This window comes from Eutrema salsugineum, unplaced genomic scaffold (assembly GCF_000478725.1).
Source record: "Eutrema salsugineum unplaced genomic scaffold, Eutsalg1_0 scaffold_10, whole genome shotgun sequence".
NCBI classification, from domain to species: domain Eukaryota; kingdom Viridiplantae; phylum Streptophyta; class Magnoliopsida; order Brassicales; family Brassicaceae; genus Eutrema; species Eutrema salsugineum.
Window position 1 is genome coordinate 1,848,184 of NW_006256908.1, and position 18,619 is coordinate 1,866,802.

Below are 18,619 nucleotides of genomic sequence, written 5' to 3' on the forward strand. Positions count from 1 at the left end.
AAATACGGCACGACTTCTTCACATCTTCACATCAAAGGACTTTTTCGCACAAAGACATAAAATCCTTAACTTAACTTAAAAGAAGTGGTACAAAGGATGTCAAATACACAACATAATTGTTAACACATAATAGCAATGACATAGTCTAAACCAATAATTTAAGAACCCATAACAATTGTTCGAGAACTACTTAAAGCATGACTTAGTTATTGAAAACCTCAATAAGAACGGTAATCAACTTCCGCGCATCGATCTCCAGATCTGAAGGGTCAATCAGTCTACATTGTTCGATTCCACCAATGGCATGAGCTTGCATTAGGAAAATAGAGCATAAGCCTGAATCATTTGGGCTAGTTAACTGTTGAATGCCTGTTGCTCTTTCAATTGTCATCTGTGTTAACGGCATCTTCGCCATTGACTCATTACCGCCAACCTGCCTGCACAAATAAGGAAACATTACCGCAATAGGGAGCAGCTCGTGGTGCATGCTAACGTCTGTCCTAAGTTGAACGTTGCAGTCGATAACCTCAATTTTGGAACTGCAGAGATGGACCGCTAGAAAGACCCAGTGTTTACCGTCGAGATTGAAAGGGAGGTATAGTATGTCCACCTCTGTGAAAAGATGTTGACGGCCTCCCTCACCAACGCCAACCAGTTTCTCAACAACAGGTTTGCTGAACTGGTATGCATCACGATTAACAGCCTTCGAAAATCTCGGATACAGTTTGACAAGGCTAGAGACAAACTTCGTATCGAGCACTTCAACTCGAGGTTTGCGATCGTCAACTTTGAGGAGATGCCTACTTAGTTTAACGAGTGCATCCATCACATGTGTTGATAACTGAGTTAGATACCTCAATAACTCTTTAACCTTTTGTTAACTGATTTATGTGGTTAATTATTAAAGATATTTGGGAGAATTTACCTTTGTGAGCATGCATTTCTCTCGACCGATAATATCTGTAACATCTTTCACTTGCAGAACAATCCCATCCCCAACAGATAGAGTTCTGTAAAAACATGTAACTTCGTTAACATCATTCTAAGAGTTAACGGCTAATAGTTATCGAGTCTATACCTTTTCAGCGACTTGATGGACTCTTCGTACTCTTCTACACCGTCCTGAAGTCCACCTACTGGTGAGTGTCTGCAGACTTTCCTCTTCATATCCTTATCACAGATAAACCGATTATCCAACTTTGTTGAAGCGAATTTGGTTCGCTTGCTTTTCCTACGTACTTCCAAATCACTCGCATTGTTGCCGTCTTCCTTCCGCAGGGCCTTATCAATAACAAGATCAGACCTTCGTCCTCCATCATCAGCGGCATCTATGATATCAGCATCTTGCGAACCCTGTCGAACGGTGGAAAAAATGAATGAATTTTTTTTATAAATCTATAAGTTAACACCCTACCAGCATCTTGCTCCATTAGTTTTACTTACTCGATCTGGAATTGCAGTTCTCGCTACCACATCCCCCTGAGGTAGTGTGGCGCTAACTGGAATTACATCATCTTTGCCAACCGGCAAGATGTCCACATGCACATTGGAGTGGGTTGTCGGAGGCACTTCCGTTTGGGAATCTTCAAGTACCGCAGTCTGATGCGTTTTGTCGACCGTTGGAGCTGCAGTTGGAATCTAACAGAAAAATAATATGGTTTAACAGAGTTATCGAATATTGTATTGATCTACTTAAATCAAAATAACAAAAACAGTTGGATAGAAAGATTAACGATCTATTACCTTTTCTGATGTTTCTTCAGACAGTATGCTGGGAGGCGAATTCATGCCACCTTGTGTTGCCTGTAAAGTAAAATTTTCCCAACACATTTCACTTATCACTATGTAGTACAAGTAAAGTGCAAATAGAGTTGGGGATTTGAAAACACACCAGATTGTTTTCGTCGATTAAAACATCAGCGACGCCTTGATTGTTAACTCCAACGTTGTTGTCGCTAAATATGCCATCATTGATATGGTCGCCGTCGAATGCCGTGTGTTCAGTGGATTCACCATGTTCAAAGGTTACAGTCATCGGTTCGTTGTTAACTATGTTATCCGCAGTTGGTACGTTGGTCGGGTTAACAGTTTCAGATGGTGCATCCTTGGCGGCTATGTCCGAATAAATAGCGGTAATATCTTCCACAGAAAGTTCTTCGTTACCAATTCCTGTAATATTACCACATACAACTTCATATATAATATTTAACATCCACCATCCAAAATTCATATCTACATAACCCTTCTGCTGATACTTACCTCGTGACTGAGCAGACGACTTCGGGATTGAGGAATTCGCAACATGACCTGTTGCCAATTTACAAAATCTTTAGCGTAAAACTAAATAACCAATTAATTGTTAACAAAATAAGATTGAAAACTTACCTTGAGCTGGCCCAGGTGTTTTCGGTATTGAATGGCTTGCAACAGGTTGGTTATCCTCAGCTGGTTGGTTACCTTGAGCTGGCCGACCTGATTGGTTAACAGCAGGACTAGGACGGGCACCATCTGATATATCAACGACTTCCTCAACGATTACATTTTTCTTGAACCACTCCGTAACACCATCGACAATTAGCTTGTTGTTAACGGTAGATTGAGTCGCCGCAACAGACTCGATCTTCGTGCTGAGCTCCTTGATTTGAGCAGCCAAAAATTTCTTCAGATTAGCTTCCACCATGGATGCTAACTCTCCTATCTTCGTGTCAAACAAACTACCAATTGCGTTGAGATCAATGCCAACACTTGCAGAACTTTCCCCAGCAGAACGACTAACTGATGGTTTCCTAAGCTTTCCTTTCCCTTTCTTTGATGCAGCTCCCTTAGCTTTCCGAATTACTCGTTTTTTCTTAGACCGAGTAGCCAGTTCTTCGGCCGTCAGACCAGGTCCAAAAATCTCCTGAGAGAACTCCATACCCTGATTGTACGACTTAATCATGTGATCCACCTTAGGATCTTCGTCATCTTCCGACCAAGATAGATCTTCGTCGTCTTGATTAAACTCTAATTCAGGGCGTATGATCATCTCTACTTCGACCTGCATAGAAAAAGGTTAACGACGTTAACGATTAACTATAACTACAACACACTGCAATAACTGGTAATAATGTTATCACATTCATTGGAGTGCAAACATTGTTAACGTCTGCGGTGTCTTTAGTATCGACAAACGATTTAAGAGTTAAACATTGTAACAGTGTTATCTAATCATAGGGGTATTTGTAAATAGTGTTAACGATGTTGACGGACAAAGTTAACAAATGCGTTATAATGCTAACCTAGTTAACATTCTACGAAATTGTTACGAACTGACGGGAAGCAATCATGCAAATTTAAAACAATTATTTGTCCGTCAACATCGTTAACATCTACATTTAAATTCCGACTGCTAACCAATTATCGCTAACAAAGTTGACACATCTGTAGTTACTACTACTTTATTCCGCTAATCTAGTTATCGAGTACAAATCAAAACGACTTATTCAACGGAGATTTCCCAATCAGAAAAGCTCATCTCTTAAGGTAATAATCTCAGACATGATTATCAGACAATTATGTTAGCAGCAAAGGTTACCTCATCTTTTTCATCGAGTGAGCGAATCTTGGTCATCGACAACTGAAGCTTCTGCCCGCCGCGTCGGCTGACAAAATCTTCATCTTCACTTACGTCGCTATCTTCTAAAATAGCTGGGGCGGCTTCTAAAACGACCATCTGAATAGCCGGGACGAAACCTTGTACAACAACGTTAGCGGTCGCGAACTGAGCAAAATCTCTAGTTAACAGCGATTCCATTATTATTTCGTATGAAACTCTGCCCCATGGATAAGCAACGAAAGCATTTATATCTTCCACCATCTCAGCATGGTCAACATCAATCTTCACACGCGGAAAATGGAAGGAGGGCAACAGAATTGCATCAACAATTAAAAGACATGCATAACGCAGCCTTGTTTCCCTGTCATTAACCGACCAACTTTGCAGCATCTGGAGCACCTTCTCCGCGGAAACATCTCTAGCACCACCAAATAACTGTTCGTAGAAATGCTCGCCGTTTGACCTTCTTCTCTTCTTCCCACTTGGTGGATATTTCCCACAACATAGACCAGTCACAATTTTGAATTCTCTGAGACTAAACCGAATTGGTTTACCAGCAAATAACACCCAAATCTCGTTGTCCTTTTCAACTTCAAGCATCCTCGTCAGTGTGAATAGCGCAAAAGCACCGGACCAGGCCGGCTTTTGAGATATCTCAAAAAGTTTCCCAAACTGACTGTTGTATATGAACTTGCGTTCTTCATCGTCAAGGGCATTTTCAATCTCGGAAAGAACCGAGAGCTTCTGGTAGATATTCACCCTCTTGCCGGTAGGGACGTAGTCAGCGGCCAGAATCCTTTGCAGAAGTTCCAGATCCGCCATTAAACCTGCATGTAGACCCCAAATTGGTCAACTTTCATCCCTAATTAAAGAAAATATTTACATAGGAGATGATAACAATACATACCAATTCGCCGATAACTACAAGAGACTCTGAAAAGAGAAAGATGAAGAGAAAGATAAATTCGTAGATTTGCAGAAAAGAGAAAGATGAAGACAAATATATCGCTTCTGGTTTGCAGCGATGAATTAGTTAGAGGCGATATGCCCTAAGATAGTGTCGTTTTTGCAGACACTGTTCTTCCTTTCGTACTTTTTTGTTGTTCTTATTTCCTTTTTATTTTTATTGTTTAGAGCAAACGGTTGCGTGCTCAAGCGACATAATCTTCCACTGACACTTTTTATTATTTAGTGGACCCTATGCGAAGAGAGAGAATGGATATAGAAGGACGCAAGGAATAGGGATTATATGGTCATTTCCTGGTGAATAGTGTCGTTTGAATATTGTCCTTTATACAGAGTTAATTACGATATTATATTTGGTAGACGATGATAATAAAATATTTTATTGAATTATCCTAATGCAAAATTATAAGATATATATAGTGTTTAGTATTGACATATTGTTAAAACCAAACAATATAAATCTATATAATTTTTCTCATAATAGGATATCTATAATAATAATTTTGATTTGGGTTCACGAACTTCATTTTATAACTGGATTATTATGGTCATTTAATTTGCAAAATACTCAAAATATCTTCTTTTTTTTTTTTTGGTAAAAACTCAAAATATCTTTAATGAACCATGCGCATGATAGGGAACAAACATCTTACAAAAGTAAACACATATATGCTAGTGTCCATCTTAATTTCTTGATCTTTTGTTGTGGTTTCTTTTCATCTTTTTCGATCTTATATGGTTGATGTCTAAATTCATAAACCATTCAAGCATCTTAGAAATCGGTTAAGGAGATTTGACGTAAAACGGTTTGATAATCCATTACGTGAGAAAAGGAGACAAGTCACAAAAGGGAAGTACCATTACATAGCTGTTGCTGGCTCACATAACTATCTATCACTTCTTCCAATCAAAATCACGTTCACGCTACTTATGCTTTGGTTGTTCAAACTTCAAATGATAAATTATAACATGTGACATGTCATGTCCCTTTATATAACAAATTTAATTAGTGATCCTCTTTAATAAGAGAAATTTACTTTTATAAAAAACAACCGTATGAGTCCACATGGTTTTCTACCGTGTAATCTTTGTTTTAAGACAAACTAACAGTACGAAGTTTTTGGCATAAGGAAGATGAACTAAATAGGTTTTTTAAAAATTAACCAAACGCGTATAAAAATACATAGCTTAAAAAAAAATCTATAGCTTTTCATAAAAAAAAACTTAGTAAAAGAATTTTATTTTTCCTCGCGTATAGATTGATGTTAAAAATGTACCACCATTACTATGTTCATCGATCCAGCTTCATCCATTTCACTGCTACCATTGTTTCAAAAGCGAATCTGTCAGTTGTGCAGGAAACTTATATCATTTTAGATATGTCTCTTTATTTTGAAGTCTCGGAGACTTTTAACCGATTTATTTTAATTCTTATAATTAACGCACTAATGATCTTAGATCTATGGTGAATCATTATCAATATTTTTTGAGTAATTAATGATGGAATTCTGCCATATTTTTTTAGTAATCAATGATGGAATTCTACACACACAAAAATCGATTGTAATTAAAAAATTAAATAACTATGTTAAGTGAAATTGCAAAAACTGGAGAATCAAATATATTCCTTATTATAACTTTTCTTGTAAAAGAAATATTCATAATCTGAAAATGGACTATACATATAGAGTAAATACTTACTCCATAAAATAACTGCTGCAAGTTAATCATTGAGAAAAATAAATTTAATTACAGAAAAAAATTCATAAAACAAAACAAACTGAAACCAAACAAAATTGGATTGCCCACCCCAAGCCAAAAGTGTGGGGAGAGATGGACGATTTTAATCCAAAATGCTATTTGGAAGCCATTCATAATCTCAGATTTTTAGATGAAACGAGTGTTTGAGATTTCAATCATTAATCGCCTCTTTGTTTGCGTACTTGGTAGGTGGTTTGACAAAATGTTGGTCCAAACTGGTCTCTGTTTTCTGGTTCTATGAATGGCAAAAATGAGTGCTGTTTTTCTAAATAACTAATTTTTTTTCTTCTTCTTCAAAAGCGTGATATATTATTATTATTCTTATTATTATTATTATTATTATTATTATTATTATTATTATTATTATTATTTTGCGATATATTATTATCCTACATAACCTGGTATTTTGGGGTTTTTGCTACCAATACAAAAGTTAAAAGTCAAGTTTCACAATATGATCATATATATCTAAATGACCCAAACAAAAACGTCATGATGTAGTATGTACATAGACACTCATAATTCCCAATGACTTATTTCATTTTTACAACAACAAATATAGTAAAGAATCTTTTTGTCGACAAAAATTAAAGAATCTTTTTGTCGACATAAGTAAAGAATTTCATGTCGACCTAAACAAGGAATACTACCTTATCAAATTTTGGTTGAAAAAAAATTGACGAATTTCAAACATCAGTACATAGTCAAATAATATCCATCATGCATTGCATATGGTAAGCAGTAAAATTCCAAAATTATTTTCTTTATACCAAAATTGTAATTTCCTTATTTTTAGGTTATTCGCTTTCTTGTCCTCCAAGAAAGAAACTAAACCATCACAATGAATTATACTCTTTATATATTTAAAAATGATTCAAATCATAATAAAACAAACTAGATGATTAGCTGTATCATATACGGAATAAATATTAATTATATTTTTTTATTTAAATATAGAAATATAATATATATAAATATAATTATAAAAATATTAGCTGATATTTCTAATTACAAATAGATGTGCTGATTATACAATTGTAAATAATAATTAAAATTATATTTATTTTATAATATAATTGTATAATTACTAAATAAGTTTTATAATTAATTTTAATAATATGTTTTATATGAATAAAATTACATATTAAATATACTAAATTAGATTAATACATTCTATCTAAGCGGTCAAACATCAGACTAAAATACTTTATTTTTGATAAAAAAAATTAATTATAATATATATTAAAATATTTAGATTTATTACTAAATAGATAATATGATTATTATTTTTAACAAAATTAAGATCAAATAAATATAAAATATAAAATATAATATTTAGTAACATAAGTAATATTATAAATTAAATTTTTATAAATATGAAAATCAGAGAATATCTCTTTACATATTAAATATTTGAATATTAAATATATAATTGATATAAACTTATTTTTAATTAAATTAATGTTAATGATATGTAATGTATCTATTAAATTGAGTCTAGTCAGTCTACTTTAAAAAAAATTCTAAAACACTTTCTGAAATTGACACCTCAACATAATAAATAATACATAAGACAAAAGAATTTTTTAAATATTTTTATTAATTAATAATATAAGATTACAGAATTAAATGGATATAACTTATAACCATAGAAAATCCATTAACTTTTTAGTAAAAAAACAAAAATCCATGAGACAAAAGTATTTTTTAAATGTTTTTATTAATTAATAATATAAGATTACAGAACTAAATGGTTATAACTTATAACCATAAAAAATCCATTAACTTTTTGGTAAACAAACAAAAATCCATTAACACAATTTTTTAAAATCAAAAATAGTATTATCAGTAACGGTAGGAATAAAATAAACTCGCAAACACATGTCTGTCCACAACTAATGAGAGAAAGAATCTCTATTTATTGACTCTAAGTTTTTTTTCTTTTCTCGTACCTCACTCTTCTCTTTCCTCTCACCTTCCTGCTTCTTCTTCTCTCTCTCTCTCTTCAACAATGATACTAATCATATCCTTCATCATCGTCTCCATCTCCTTCTTCTTCATATTCTCACTCTTTCACACAATCTTCAATCAAAAGCTACGTTACTGCAACTGCGAGATCTGCCATGCTTACCTCACTTCAAGCTGGAGAAAAGATTTCGTCAATCTCAGCGATTGGTACGCTCATCTTCTCCGGCGTTCTCCGACGTCGACGATCAAAGTCCACGTCCTCAACAGCGTCATCACCGCGAATCCATCTAACGTCGAACACATCCTCAAAACGCGGTTCCACAATTACCCGAAAGGTAAACAGTTCTCCGTCATCCTCGGCGATCTCTTGGGCCGTGGGATTTTCAACTCCGACGGTGACACGTGGCGTTTCCAGAGAAAACTCGCGAGTTTGGAGCTCGGGAGCGTCTCCGTCAGGGTTTTCGCTCACGCCATCGTGAGAACCGAGATCGAAACGCGGTTAATTCCGGTTCTGACTTCGTTCTCGTCAGAACCGGGTTCGGTTTTGGATCTTCAAGATGTTTTCAGGAGGTTCTCGTTCGATACGATTAGTAAATTGAGTTTCGGGTTTGACCCGGATTGTCTCCGGCTTCCTTTTCCGACGTCGGAATTCGCCGTTGCGTTCGACACGGCTTCGACGCTTTCCGCGAAACGCGCGTTGGCTCCGTCTCCTCTGCTGTGGAAAATCAAGAGGGTTTTGAGAATCGGTTCTGAGAAACAGCTTAAGGAATCAATCGATGTGATAAACCGGTTAGCTGGTGATTTGATTAAGCACCGGAGGTTAACCGGTCTGACGGAGAAAAACAACGATTTAATCTCGAGATTCATGGCGGTTGTGGCGGAGGAGGACGATGAGTATCTCAGAGACATCGTAGTAAGCTTTCTACTGGCTGGTCGGGACACGGTGGCCGCCGGTTCAACCGGATTTTTCTGGTTATTGATACATCATCCGAAAGTAGAGAACCGGATCCGAGAAGAATTGGACCGGGTCATGGGTCCCGGTTTTGAATCAGTCACTGCCTCTTGCGATGAAATGAGAGATATGGACTATTTGCATGCGGCGTTGTACGAAAGCATGAGATTGTATCCGCCGGTTCAATTTGATTCCAAATTCGCTTTAAACGATGACGTTTTATCCGACGGTACATTTGTGAAAAGAGGGACTAGAGTCACGTATCATCCTTACGCAATGGGTCGGATGGGTCGGATATGGGGTCCTGATTACCAAGAGTTTAAACCGGAGAGGTGGTTGAATAATGAAGGTAAATTCCGACCCGAAAATCCGGTTAAGTATCCGGTTTTCCAGGCTGGAGCTAGGGTTTGTGTGGGGAAAGAAATGGCCATCATGGAGATGAAATCTATAGCCGTGGCGATCATTAGGAGGTTCAAAATACGAGCGGCAGGTCTTGGATTCACCGAGACACTCCGGTTTATGCCGGGGCTAACAGCGACGGTTAATGGTGGATTGCCGGTTTTGATCCAAGAAATGAGAACTTAAAGACCAAGGAATCGTTCCCGACCAAAAAAATAAATAAAAAGAAAGACTAAGGAGTCGTTTTTTAATCAATTTAGGTTCAAAAATTTTAAAGTCAGATATATATTAATACTTTATGAAACATAGATAGTCTGGTTTTAAACTGATCAATTATTGTTAACATGCAAACACACTTGGTGACAATATCTATGTGTACCATTTGTATCTACTAGGGTTGAGTTCGCGCGGATTTGAACGTATGTTCATATTTTTATATGCTATTTCTTAAAAAGAGTTTGTTTGATAAATTTCTTTTCTTTGTTTAAGAAATATTTTTTATGGTTTGCATTGTGTTAACAATGTCTGTATTCTATTAGTTATTTTTAATAGTGTTTCTATATAACAACAAATTTTTCTCTCTCCATCTTTATATTATCATATTCTCATAATTTGTTATTTTAATTTTTTGTTTTTTTCTGCATCTTTATACTAAAATTTCTTTTATTTTATTTATTTGTACTAAATATACTAAATATACATGTATTAAATACATATTTTAAATATATGTTAATATTAAATTTTGTGGGTATAGACTTTCATCATATTTTTTTTAAAACAGCTAATTCATCATATTCTTTTTCTTATTTTTTTGATTTTATTTGACTTTTTCTTTATCATCATATTAAAATAGTATATTATTTTTCATTTTCGGTCTTCTTTCTCATCTTTAACATTTTTGTCTTCGTATTTTGTTAAATTCCTCTTCATCAGCTTGAGTTCTTCTTCCTCTTCTTCTTTATCCTTTTTTCTTCATCTTCATCTTCTTCAACTTCTATTTCTTTTCTTTTTTTTGTTTTTCTTCATCTTTTTTTTCTAATTTTTTTTTTCTTATTTTACTTATCTCGTGTATGTATTCTTCATCTTCTATTTCATCTTTATCTACATGCTTTTCTTTATATTTTGATTTTTTCTTCTTCCTTTTTTTTCTTATTCTTTTTCATCGTCTTGAGTTCTATTTTCATCATCATCTTTTTCTTTAACTACTTCTTCTTATTATTTTTTCCAGATTTTTCTCTGCTTCTTTTTGATAAAAAATAATGATTATAAACAATGTGTGAATTAATGAAGTCATTAACTTTAGTATTAGTGTTTTTATTTTATTTTTAAATGAAAATAATATTATTTTAAAGTGTATGAATTAATTGAATCATTAATTGTAATTTTCTTCTTATGCTAATGTGGACACCCTAAATGGAGAGAAAACTCTCCCATTATATAATAGACTAGGGGCTGATCCGCGCTTCGCGCGGAATTTTGTATTGTATTTATTGACATATTTAAAAGAAAACTCTACAATATCAATTTTTTCATTAGATTTTGTATTTCAAAATTTTATATATATTTATAGTATTTAATAGTTTCATATACAACATTTAGAAAATATTCCAATAATATATCAACTAAAACTTCAAATCAAATTTAGTTTGTAGATATCTTTATATTTATGCAGGTTTATGATGGTTGCATTCAGAAAAAAATATATATGTAATAGACAAGGATAGACGACCGTCCTAGAATTGTCACACACTTGGCTCGGTGGAGGTTGATAGATCCTTGGATCCAGTCCGGTTCGGTGAAAGAGATGCTAAGGCGTGAGCGGGAGCTCGAAAGTCCTTAGGCCCAAATTCAAGGAAGAGGTTGGAAACGAGGGGATGGACCAAACGATCAAGGGGGTTGCGATACCAGATGTTAGGGTGTGAGACAAGTCCCGAAATTCCCTAAGCCCCAAATACGATTACAACTCTCTTTCACACTTTGGATTCGAAAGCTGCGTCAAGCAGGATGAAACTACTTGATAAACCGAAGATCGATCAATGGCTAACCACCAAAATATCGACAAAGTTCTTGAAGAACAAGAGAGAAAACTCAAAAGAGAAAATTTATATAAGATAAGTGATATGGTTCTAAATACATCGAGGCCTTTATATAGAGGCTAAAGGAAGACCATAGGTCTTTACAGAAATTAAAAGACATTAAAGACATTAAATGAAACTAAATGAATCTAAAGATACGTGGAATAACGATTGGATTTCCGGATGACCCTTCGCGTCCTCTCGCTAGACCTTTGAACTCCTTGACTGTTATACTTTGGCCGCGAATCGAACCATGGTCGTGAGATGGACGTGCATTAACCTCATTAAAACCCCATTCGGAAAACCCAGTGGGACAAAATCGAATGTAAGGAAAAAGAGTGTTAACACAACACCCCAACCAGGTCAGTTCGGACCAGAATACATGAGCACGGTCATGACTTTGTGAACGGGTGTTAGGTCGTCAGCTCGGCCTTGGTTCCTTAGCTCGGTAAGAACTTGTTGGATTGCTCCCGCGAGCTTCTTGGTACGCGACATAGTCATCGGTCCAGTTGGCATGGCCAGGACGTCGTTCTGGTCGGCTCCTCGGTCTTCTACCTCATCCTGAACCTCGACTTCGCTCAGCTCGGCCACTTGGTCTTGTGTTCCGGGCTGAACCTCGATCTGTTCCTTGTCCTTAGCTCCCATCGGTTCCATGATTCTATCATCCCCCCCCCCCTCTTGAAAAGGACTTGTCCTCAAGTCGGCTTCATCTGCGTGAAAAGGAATGATATCAGCAATATTAAAACTTGAGCTAACTGAGTACTTACCTTGGAGGTCAATCTTGTAAGAATTGTCGTTGATCCGCTCTAGGATAGTGAATGGTCCGTCCACTCTTGGCTTCAACTTGGAATTTCTCTCTTCCGGAAACCTATCCTTCCTTAGGTAGATCCACACTTGGTCTCCGGGCTCATACATCTTTTTGGTTTTTCCTTTGTTGGCGTACTTCTAGAATTGCTCCGTCTTTCTTTCGATGTTTCGCCTTGCCTTTTCATGCATCTTCTTCACCAGATCGGCTTTCTTTTTCCCATCCATGTTCTCACGCTCAGTCATTGGTAAAGGGGTTAGATCCAAAGGTGTAAGAGGATTAAAACCGTAAACTAACTGAAATGGTGAAAACAAAGTTGTAGAATGAACAGCTCGGTTATAAGCGAACTCAACATGAGGTAAACATTCCTCCCAAGTCCTAAGGTTCTTTTTAATGACCGATCTCAAAAGAGCTGACAAGGTCCTATTGACCACTTCGGTTTGACCGTCGGTTTGAGGGTGACAAGTTGTGGAAAAACATAGTTTAGTCCCTAACTTAGCCCACAATATTTTCCAAAAGTAACTAAGAAACTTTGTATCCCGATCTGACACTATGGTTCTAGGAACTCCATGTAATCGAACAACTTCCCTAAAGAACAGATCGGCTATGTTGGAAGCATCATCGGTTTTGTGGCATGGAACAAAGTGTGCCATCTTAGAGAACCTATCTACTATGACAAAGATAGAGTCCTTACCTCGGCGGGTCCTAGGTAACCCGAGGACAAAGTCCATGGAGATGTCTGTCCACGGTTCGGTGGGAATGGGTAATGGAATGTACATTCCTGCGCCCTGGCTGCGGCCCTTAGCTAGTTTTCAAACTGTGCACCTTTGGCAGATTCGCTCCACATCTTTCCTAAGGTGCGGCCAGTAAAAATGGTCTTGGACCACACTTAGTGTCTTAAGAACTCTAAAATGTCCCATTAAGCCTCCTTCGTGTGCTTCCCTGACAATCAAATCACGCATAGAAGTGTTAGGTATACACAGTTTATGCTCATAAAACAAGTAACCATCACTCTGGTAGTATTTGCCATAGGCAAACTTAGAACTGGCGCGGTAAACTTCTTGGAAGTCCAGGTCGGTTGCGTAGGCTTCTTTGATTATCTCAAACCCAAGTATATTGGCATCAAGCGTCGAGATCATGGCATATCGTCGGGATAGCGCGTCAGCCACAAAATTCTCCTTTCCTTGCTTGTACTGAATTACATAAAGGAAGGTCTCGATGAACTCGACCCATCTCGCATGTCGCTTGTTCAGCTTCTGTTGTCCTTTGAGATGCTTTAAGGACTGGTGATCGGTATGGATGAAGAACTCCTTGGGCCACAAGTAGTGTTGCCAAGTCTGGAGAGCTCGGACCAAAGCATAAAGCTCCTTGTCGTAGGTCGGGTAGTTAAGCGTTGCTCCTCCAAGTTTCTCGCTAAAGTAAGCGATAGGTCGCTTCTCCTGCATGAACACGGCTCCAATTCCCACTCCGGATGCATCACACTCGATCTCGAAGGTCTTGAGAAAATCGGGCAGGGAGAGTAAGGGTGCGTGTGTAAGCCGGTGCTTGAGGGTATTGAACGCTTCCTCCTGAGCTCGTTCCCACTTGAATCCTACGTCCTTCTTGATGACCTCGGTGAGAGGGGCTGCGATCGTGCTGAAGTCTCGGACGAACCGTCGATAGAACCCGACCAGACCGTGAAAGCTGCGAACCTCTCCAACCGTCTTGGGGCTCGGCCAGTCTCGGATGGCTTTAATCTTCTCCTCGTCCACCTGTATTCCCTGTGAACTGACAACAAAGCCTAGAAACACCACGTTATCCGTACAAAAAGAACATTTCTTAAAGTTTCCAAATAAACGTTCTTTCCTAAGGACTTCTAACACTTGTTTCAAATGATTCACATGCTCCTCTAGACTCTTACTGTATATCAGAATGTCATCGAAGTAGACCACTATAAAGACGCCTATAAACGACCTAAGCACATGATTCATTAACCGCATAAAGGTACTAGGTGTGTTTGTTAGGCCAAACGGCATGACCAGCCATTCATACAAACCATGTTTGGTTTTAAATGCGGTCTTCCACTCATCTCCTTCCTTCATTCGGATCTGATGGTAACCACTTTTTAAATCTATCTTTGTGAACACACTAGACCCATATAGTTCATCTAGCATGTCATCTAGACGCGGGATCGGGTGGCGATACTTTACCGTGATGTTGTTGATAGCTCGGCAATCAACACACATTCGCCAGCTTCCATCCTTCTTTGGCACTAAAAGCACGGGCACGGCACAAGGACTTAGACTCTCGCGGATGTAGCCCTTGGCCATCAGTTCGTCGACCTGACGTTGGAGTTCCTTGGTCTTGGTCGGGTTGGTGCGGTACGCAGGTCGGTTAGGTAAGGACGCTCCAGGGACGAGGTCAATCTGGTGTTCAATACCTCGGATCGGTGGTAGTCCGCCTGGATTGTCTTTGGGAAATACGTCCGCATATTCCTGCAAAACCCAAGAAATCCTGCTTGGAAGTTCCGGCTCGGAGTTAGACGTACTAGCCAAAGCGGATTTGAACATAAGAAGAATGAAAGGTTGTCTCTCGAGCACAGCCTGTTTTATCTCTCTCGGCCTCACAAAGAGAGTCTCTCTTCTCACGGGTTGAGTGTTTAGGACTTTTTGCGGTGGCTCACTCAGTGTTTCACTCTCATTTTTAGTGGATGTGTTTAGGGGGTCGCTCATGGTAGCTTTGCCTTTGTTACTCCTTTCCAATTAGATTTGATCCAGATATACCTCGTGTGGGGATAAAGGCGCCAGCACGACCTTCCGTCCTTGGTGTTCAAACGAATGTTTGTTGGTGAACCCGTCGTGGACTGCTTTCCGATCGAACTGCCACGGCCGTCCTAACAGAATGTGTCCGGCCTCCATGGGTAGAACATCGCATAACACCTCGTCTTCATATCGCCCAATCTTAAAGGGCACGGTGACCTGCTTGGTGACTTTGAATTGCCTTTGGTTATTAAGCCACCTGAGATTGTACAGATGTGGATGCTTGATGGTTTGCATCCCGAGCTTCTCCACCATACTCTGGCTCGCCACATTTGTGCAACTCCCTCCATCTATGACCATGCTGAAGGTCTTCCCCATGACTATACATCTTGTGTGGAAAAGATTTTCCCTTTGATCCTCTTCTCGGACCGGCTCTTGTGTAGATATCTTTATATTTATGCAGGTTTATGATAGTTGCATTCAGAAAAAATATATATGTAATAGACCTTGATAGACGACCGTCCTAGAATTGTCACACACTTGGCTCGGTGGAGGTTGATAGATCCTTGGATCCAGTCCGGTTCGGTGAAAGAGATGCTAAGGCGTGAGCGGGAGCTCGAAAGTCCTTAGGCCCAAATTCAAAGAAGAGGTTGGAAACGAGGGGATGGACCAAACGATCAAGGGGGTTGCGATACCGGATGTTAGGGTGTGAGACAAGTCCCGAAATTCCCTAAGCCCCAAATACGACTACAACTCTCTTTCACACTTTGGATTCGAAGGCTGCGTCAAGCAGGATGAAACTACTTGATAAACCGAAGATCGATCAATGGCTAACCACCAAAATATCGACAAAATTCTTGAAGGACAAGAGAGAAAACTCAAAATAGAAAATTTATATAAGATAAGTGATATGGTTCTGAATACATCGAAGCCTTTATATAGAGGCTAAAGGAAGACCATAGGTCTTTACAGAAATTAAAAGACATTAAAGACATTAAATGAAACTAAATGAATCTAAAGATACGTTGAATAACGATTGGATTTCCGGATGACCCTTCGCGTCCTCTCGCTAGACCTTTGAACTCCTTGACCGTTATACTTTGGCCGCGAATCGAACCATGGTCGTGAGATGGGCGTGCATTAACCTCATTAAAACCCCATTCGGAAAACCCAGTGGGACAAAACCGAATGTAAGGAAAAAGAGTGTTAACACAACACCCCAACCAGGTCAGTTCGGACCAGAATACATGAGCACGGTCATGACTTTGTGAACGGGTGTTAGGTCGTCAGCTCGGCCTTGGTTCCTTAGCTCGGTGAGAACTTGTTGGATTGCTCCCGCGAGCTTCTTGGTACGTGACCTAGTCATCGGTCCAGTTGGCATGGCCAGGACGTCGTTCTGGTCGGCTCCTCGGTCTTCTACCCCGTCCTGAACCTCGACTTCGCTCAGCTCGGCCACTTGGTCTTGTGTTCCGGGCTGAACCTCGATCTTTTCCTCGTCCTTAGCTCCCATCGGTTCCATGATTCTATCAGACAATTAATTATTTGAAAATATCTTAATTTTCTAACATATTTCCAAAATATATTCATAATCTCTTCTTTTTTTTCTATACCTATTTCCCTCTTCATCTCCCTCTCCCTCTCCTTCTCCCTCTCCCTCTCCCTCTCCTTCTCCCTCTCCATCTCCTTCTCCCTCTCCCTTTCCCTCTCACCCTTCTTTTCCCTCTCATGTTTTCTCTCTCATCAATGCAACATGTTGAACCACCCACAACATATTGGACCGGTTGAAATTTCTATATTCTTAGGTTTTTCTTTTTTTCTAGCCACTTTCAATGTCACCTCTCTAACTTGAGCTCTGTATAATTTTTAAGGCAAACTTCACTCATTTTATGTTTCAAAGCTTAGGTTGAACCTGCTAACATTTTGTGATACCACAGTTTGTTTCACAAATATACATTCTCACATCTCTATATTATTATTTAAGTAGTCATTTTAAAAAATAATTTTTATTTTATAAATTATTACACAATATGCTATTACAAATAACAAAAATAATTAAAATAAGAAAGAATATAATTGTCACTCGAGCTTTTTGAAACTCGTGCAAATATTCCTTACCCATTAATATGCATTTAATTTTATAATCTATTATTCTAATTTTCTTTAAATTTATGTGTTTTGTCATATTCTAGTGTTTTATAACTTTTAAAACAAATTTGGATATTTTTAGATATTAAAAATTTTGGATCCAAGAATTTGTTTCTCGGATTTGGCAAAACTGGATCCAAATCCGGCTATCTTAAAATTTTATAGTTTACTATTCATATCTATCGAATCATATAAATAAAGTAAATCATTTAAAAATAATAATGAATAAATGCATTAATATATAAATTATTATTTATAAAGAGTGTTTTTTCATATTCTTGTTAAATTAATGGATGATAGTTATTATGAAAATTAAAGTATAATAACACAAAATATAATAAATTATAAATTAATAATTGAATTGATGATGTGTCAAAATTTTAGAATTTGAGAAAATGATGTGGCATCATGAGAAGAGAGAACATTTTATTTTATATATATATATATATTATTTAATTTAGCAAGGCAATTGGGTCTTAAACTCTTACTAATTTTCTGGAAACTGGAATCTCAATTAATAATGCTTGCATTTAATAAGATTACGTAAGTAACAAAAAAAAAGGCGTTCAGATTTATGTAATTTTGAATAGCTTTACTTTTTTTATATTTTTTACCAAAGGCTTCTTGAATGGCTTTGTTTGGAGGATGGTTTCTGAAAAGATTGCTAGATTCACAGTAGTGTAAGAATATACTACTGTTTATTATTGCGGATGAGCCAAACCATACAATTCAATGGAATGACTTACCCTTGTTTCAAAAAAATGGAATGACTCAAACATTCATTTTCTATATTAATGATGAAAAAAATTAAATGTTGATTATTTTTTCAATTACTAGACCATCATAAATTGGATAAATAGTTTACTATAAATCATGTATATATATATATTATAAATATTTATAGTTTTAGGTGCACATTTGATAGTAAATGTTAACAATGTAAAACGTAACACTTTTCCCTCAATATATATATATATATATATATATATACTTGTCCAATGCACATGTATAATAAGTATAAACAATTAAAAAGTTGATTTTTTTTGTTCACTCAATATTATTAGATCTAAAGAAAAACGACGGTAACAATTAGTGTACATGTAAATATTACAAAAGAAGGTAATTGTGAGTTTAACAACGACATTGTAATATCAGTAAGAAAAGCTAAAATCTTAATTATTATATAAAACATGGTTAATTTGAGTATCGATTTGG

General features: G+C 37.0%; 2 protein-coding genes across 2 annotated transcripts; one reads left to right on the forward strand and one right to left on the reverse strand.

Annotated features, from left to right (window-relative positions):
• Positions 1-202: 202 nt before the first annotated feature.
• On the reverse strand, positions 203-4,417 carry LOC112081434. Its single transcript, XM_024147878.1, has 9 exons — positions 3,575-4,417; positions 2,386-3,037; positions 2,260-2,307; positions 1,892-2,169; positions 1,744-1,803; positions 1,444-1,638; positions 1,079-1,353; positions 926-1,010; positions 203-841 (listed from the first exon to the last, which is right to left on the reverse strand). The coding sequence occupies exons 1-9, from the start codon at positions 4,415-4,417 to the stop codon at positions 203-205; spliced, it is 3,075 nt and encodes a 1,024-aa protein (XP_024003646.1).
• A 3,881-nt stretch (positions 4,418-8,298) lies between these two features.
• LOC18026627 (cytochrome P450 94C1) lies at positions 8,299-10,221 on the forward strand. The gene has a single exon (XM_006409688.2). It carries the CDS (start codon positions 8,334-8,336, stop codon positions 9,825-9,827), a length of 1,494 nt encoding a protein of 497 aa, XP_006409751.1. The 5' UTR covers positions 8,299-8,333; the 3' UTR covers positions 9,828-10,221.
• Positions 10,222-18,619: the final 8,398 nt, after the last annotated feature.

Coding starts and splice junctions, on each gene's coding strand:
- LOC112081434 (XM_024147878.1), bottom strand. CDS start 4,417: ATGGCGGATCTGGAACTTCTGCAAAGGATTCTGGCCGCTGACTACGTC. Junction 2,308..2,385: donor AACACCTGGGCCAGCTCAAG/GTAAGTTTTCAA, acceptor AATTGGCAACAG/GTCATGTTGCGAATTCCTCA. Junction 1,639..1,743: donor CTGAAGAAACATCAGAAAAG/GTAATAGATCGT, acceptor TTTTTCTGTTAG/ATTCCAACTGCAGCTCCAAC.
- LOC18026627 (XM_006409688.2), top strand. CDS start 8,334: ATGATACTAATCATATCCTTCATCATCGTCTCCATCTCCTTCTTCTTC.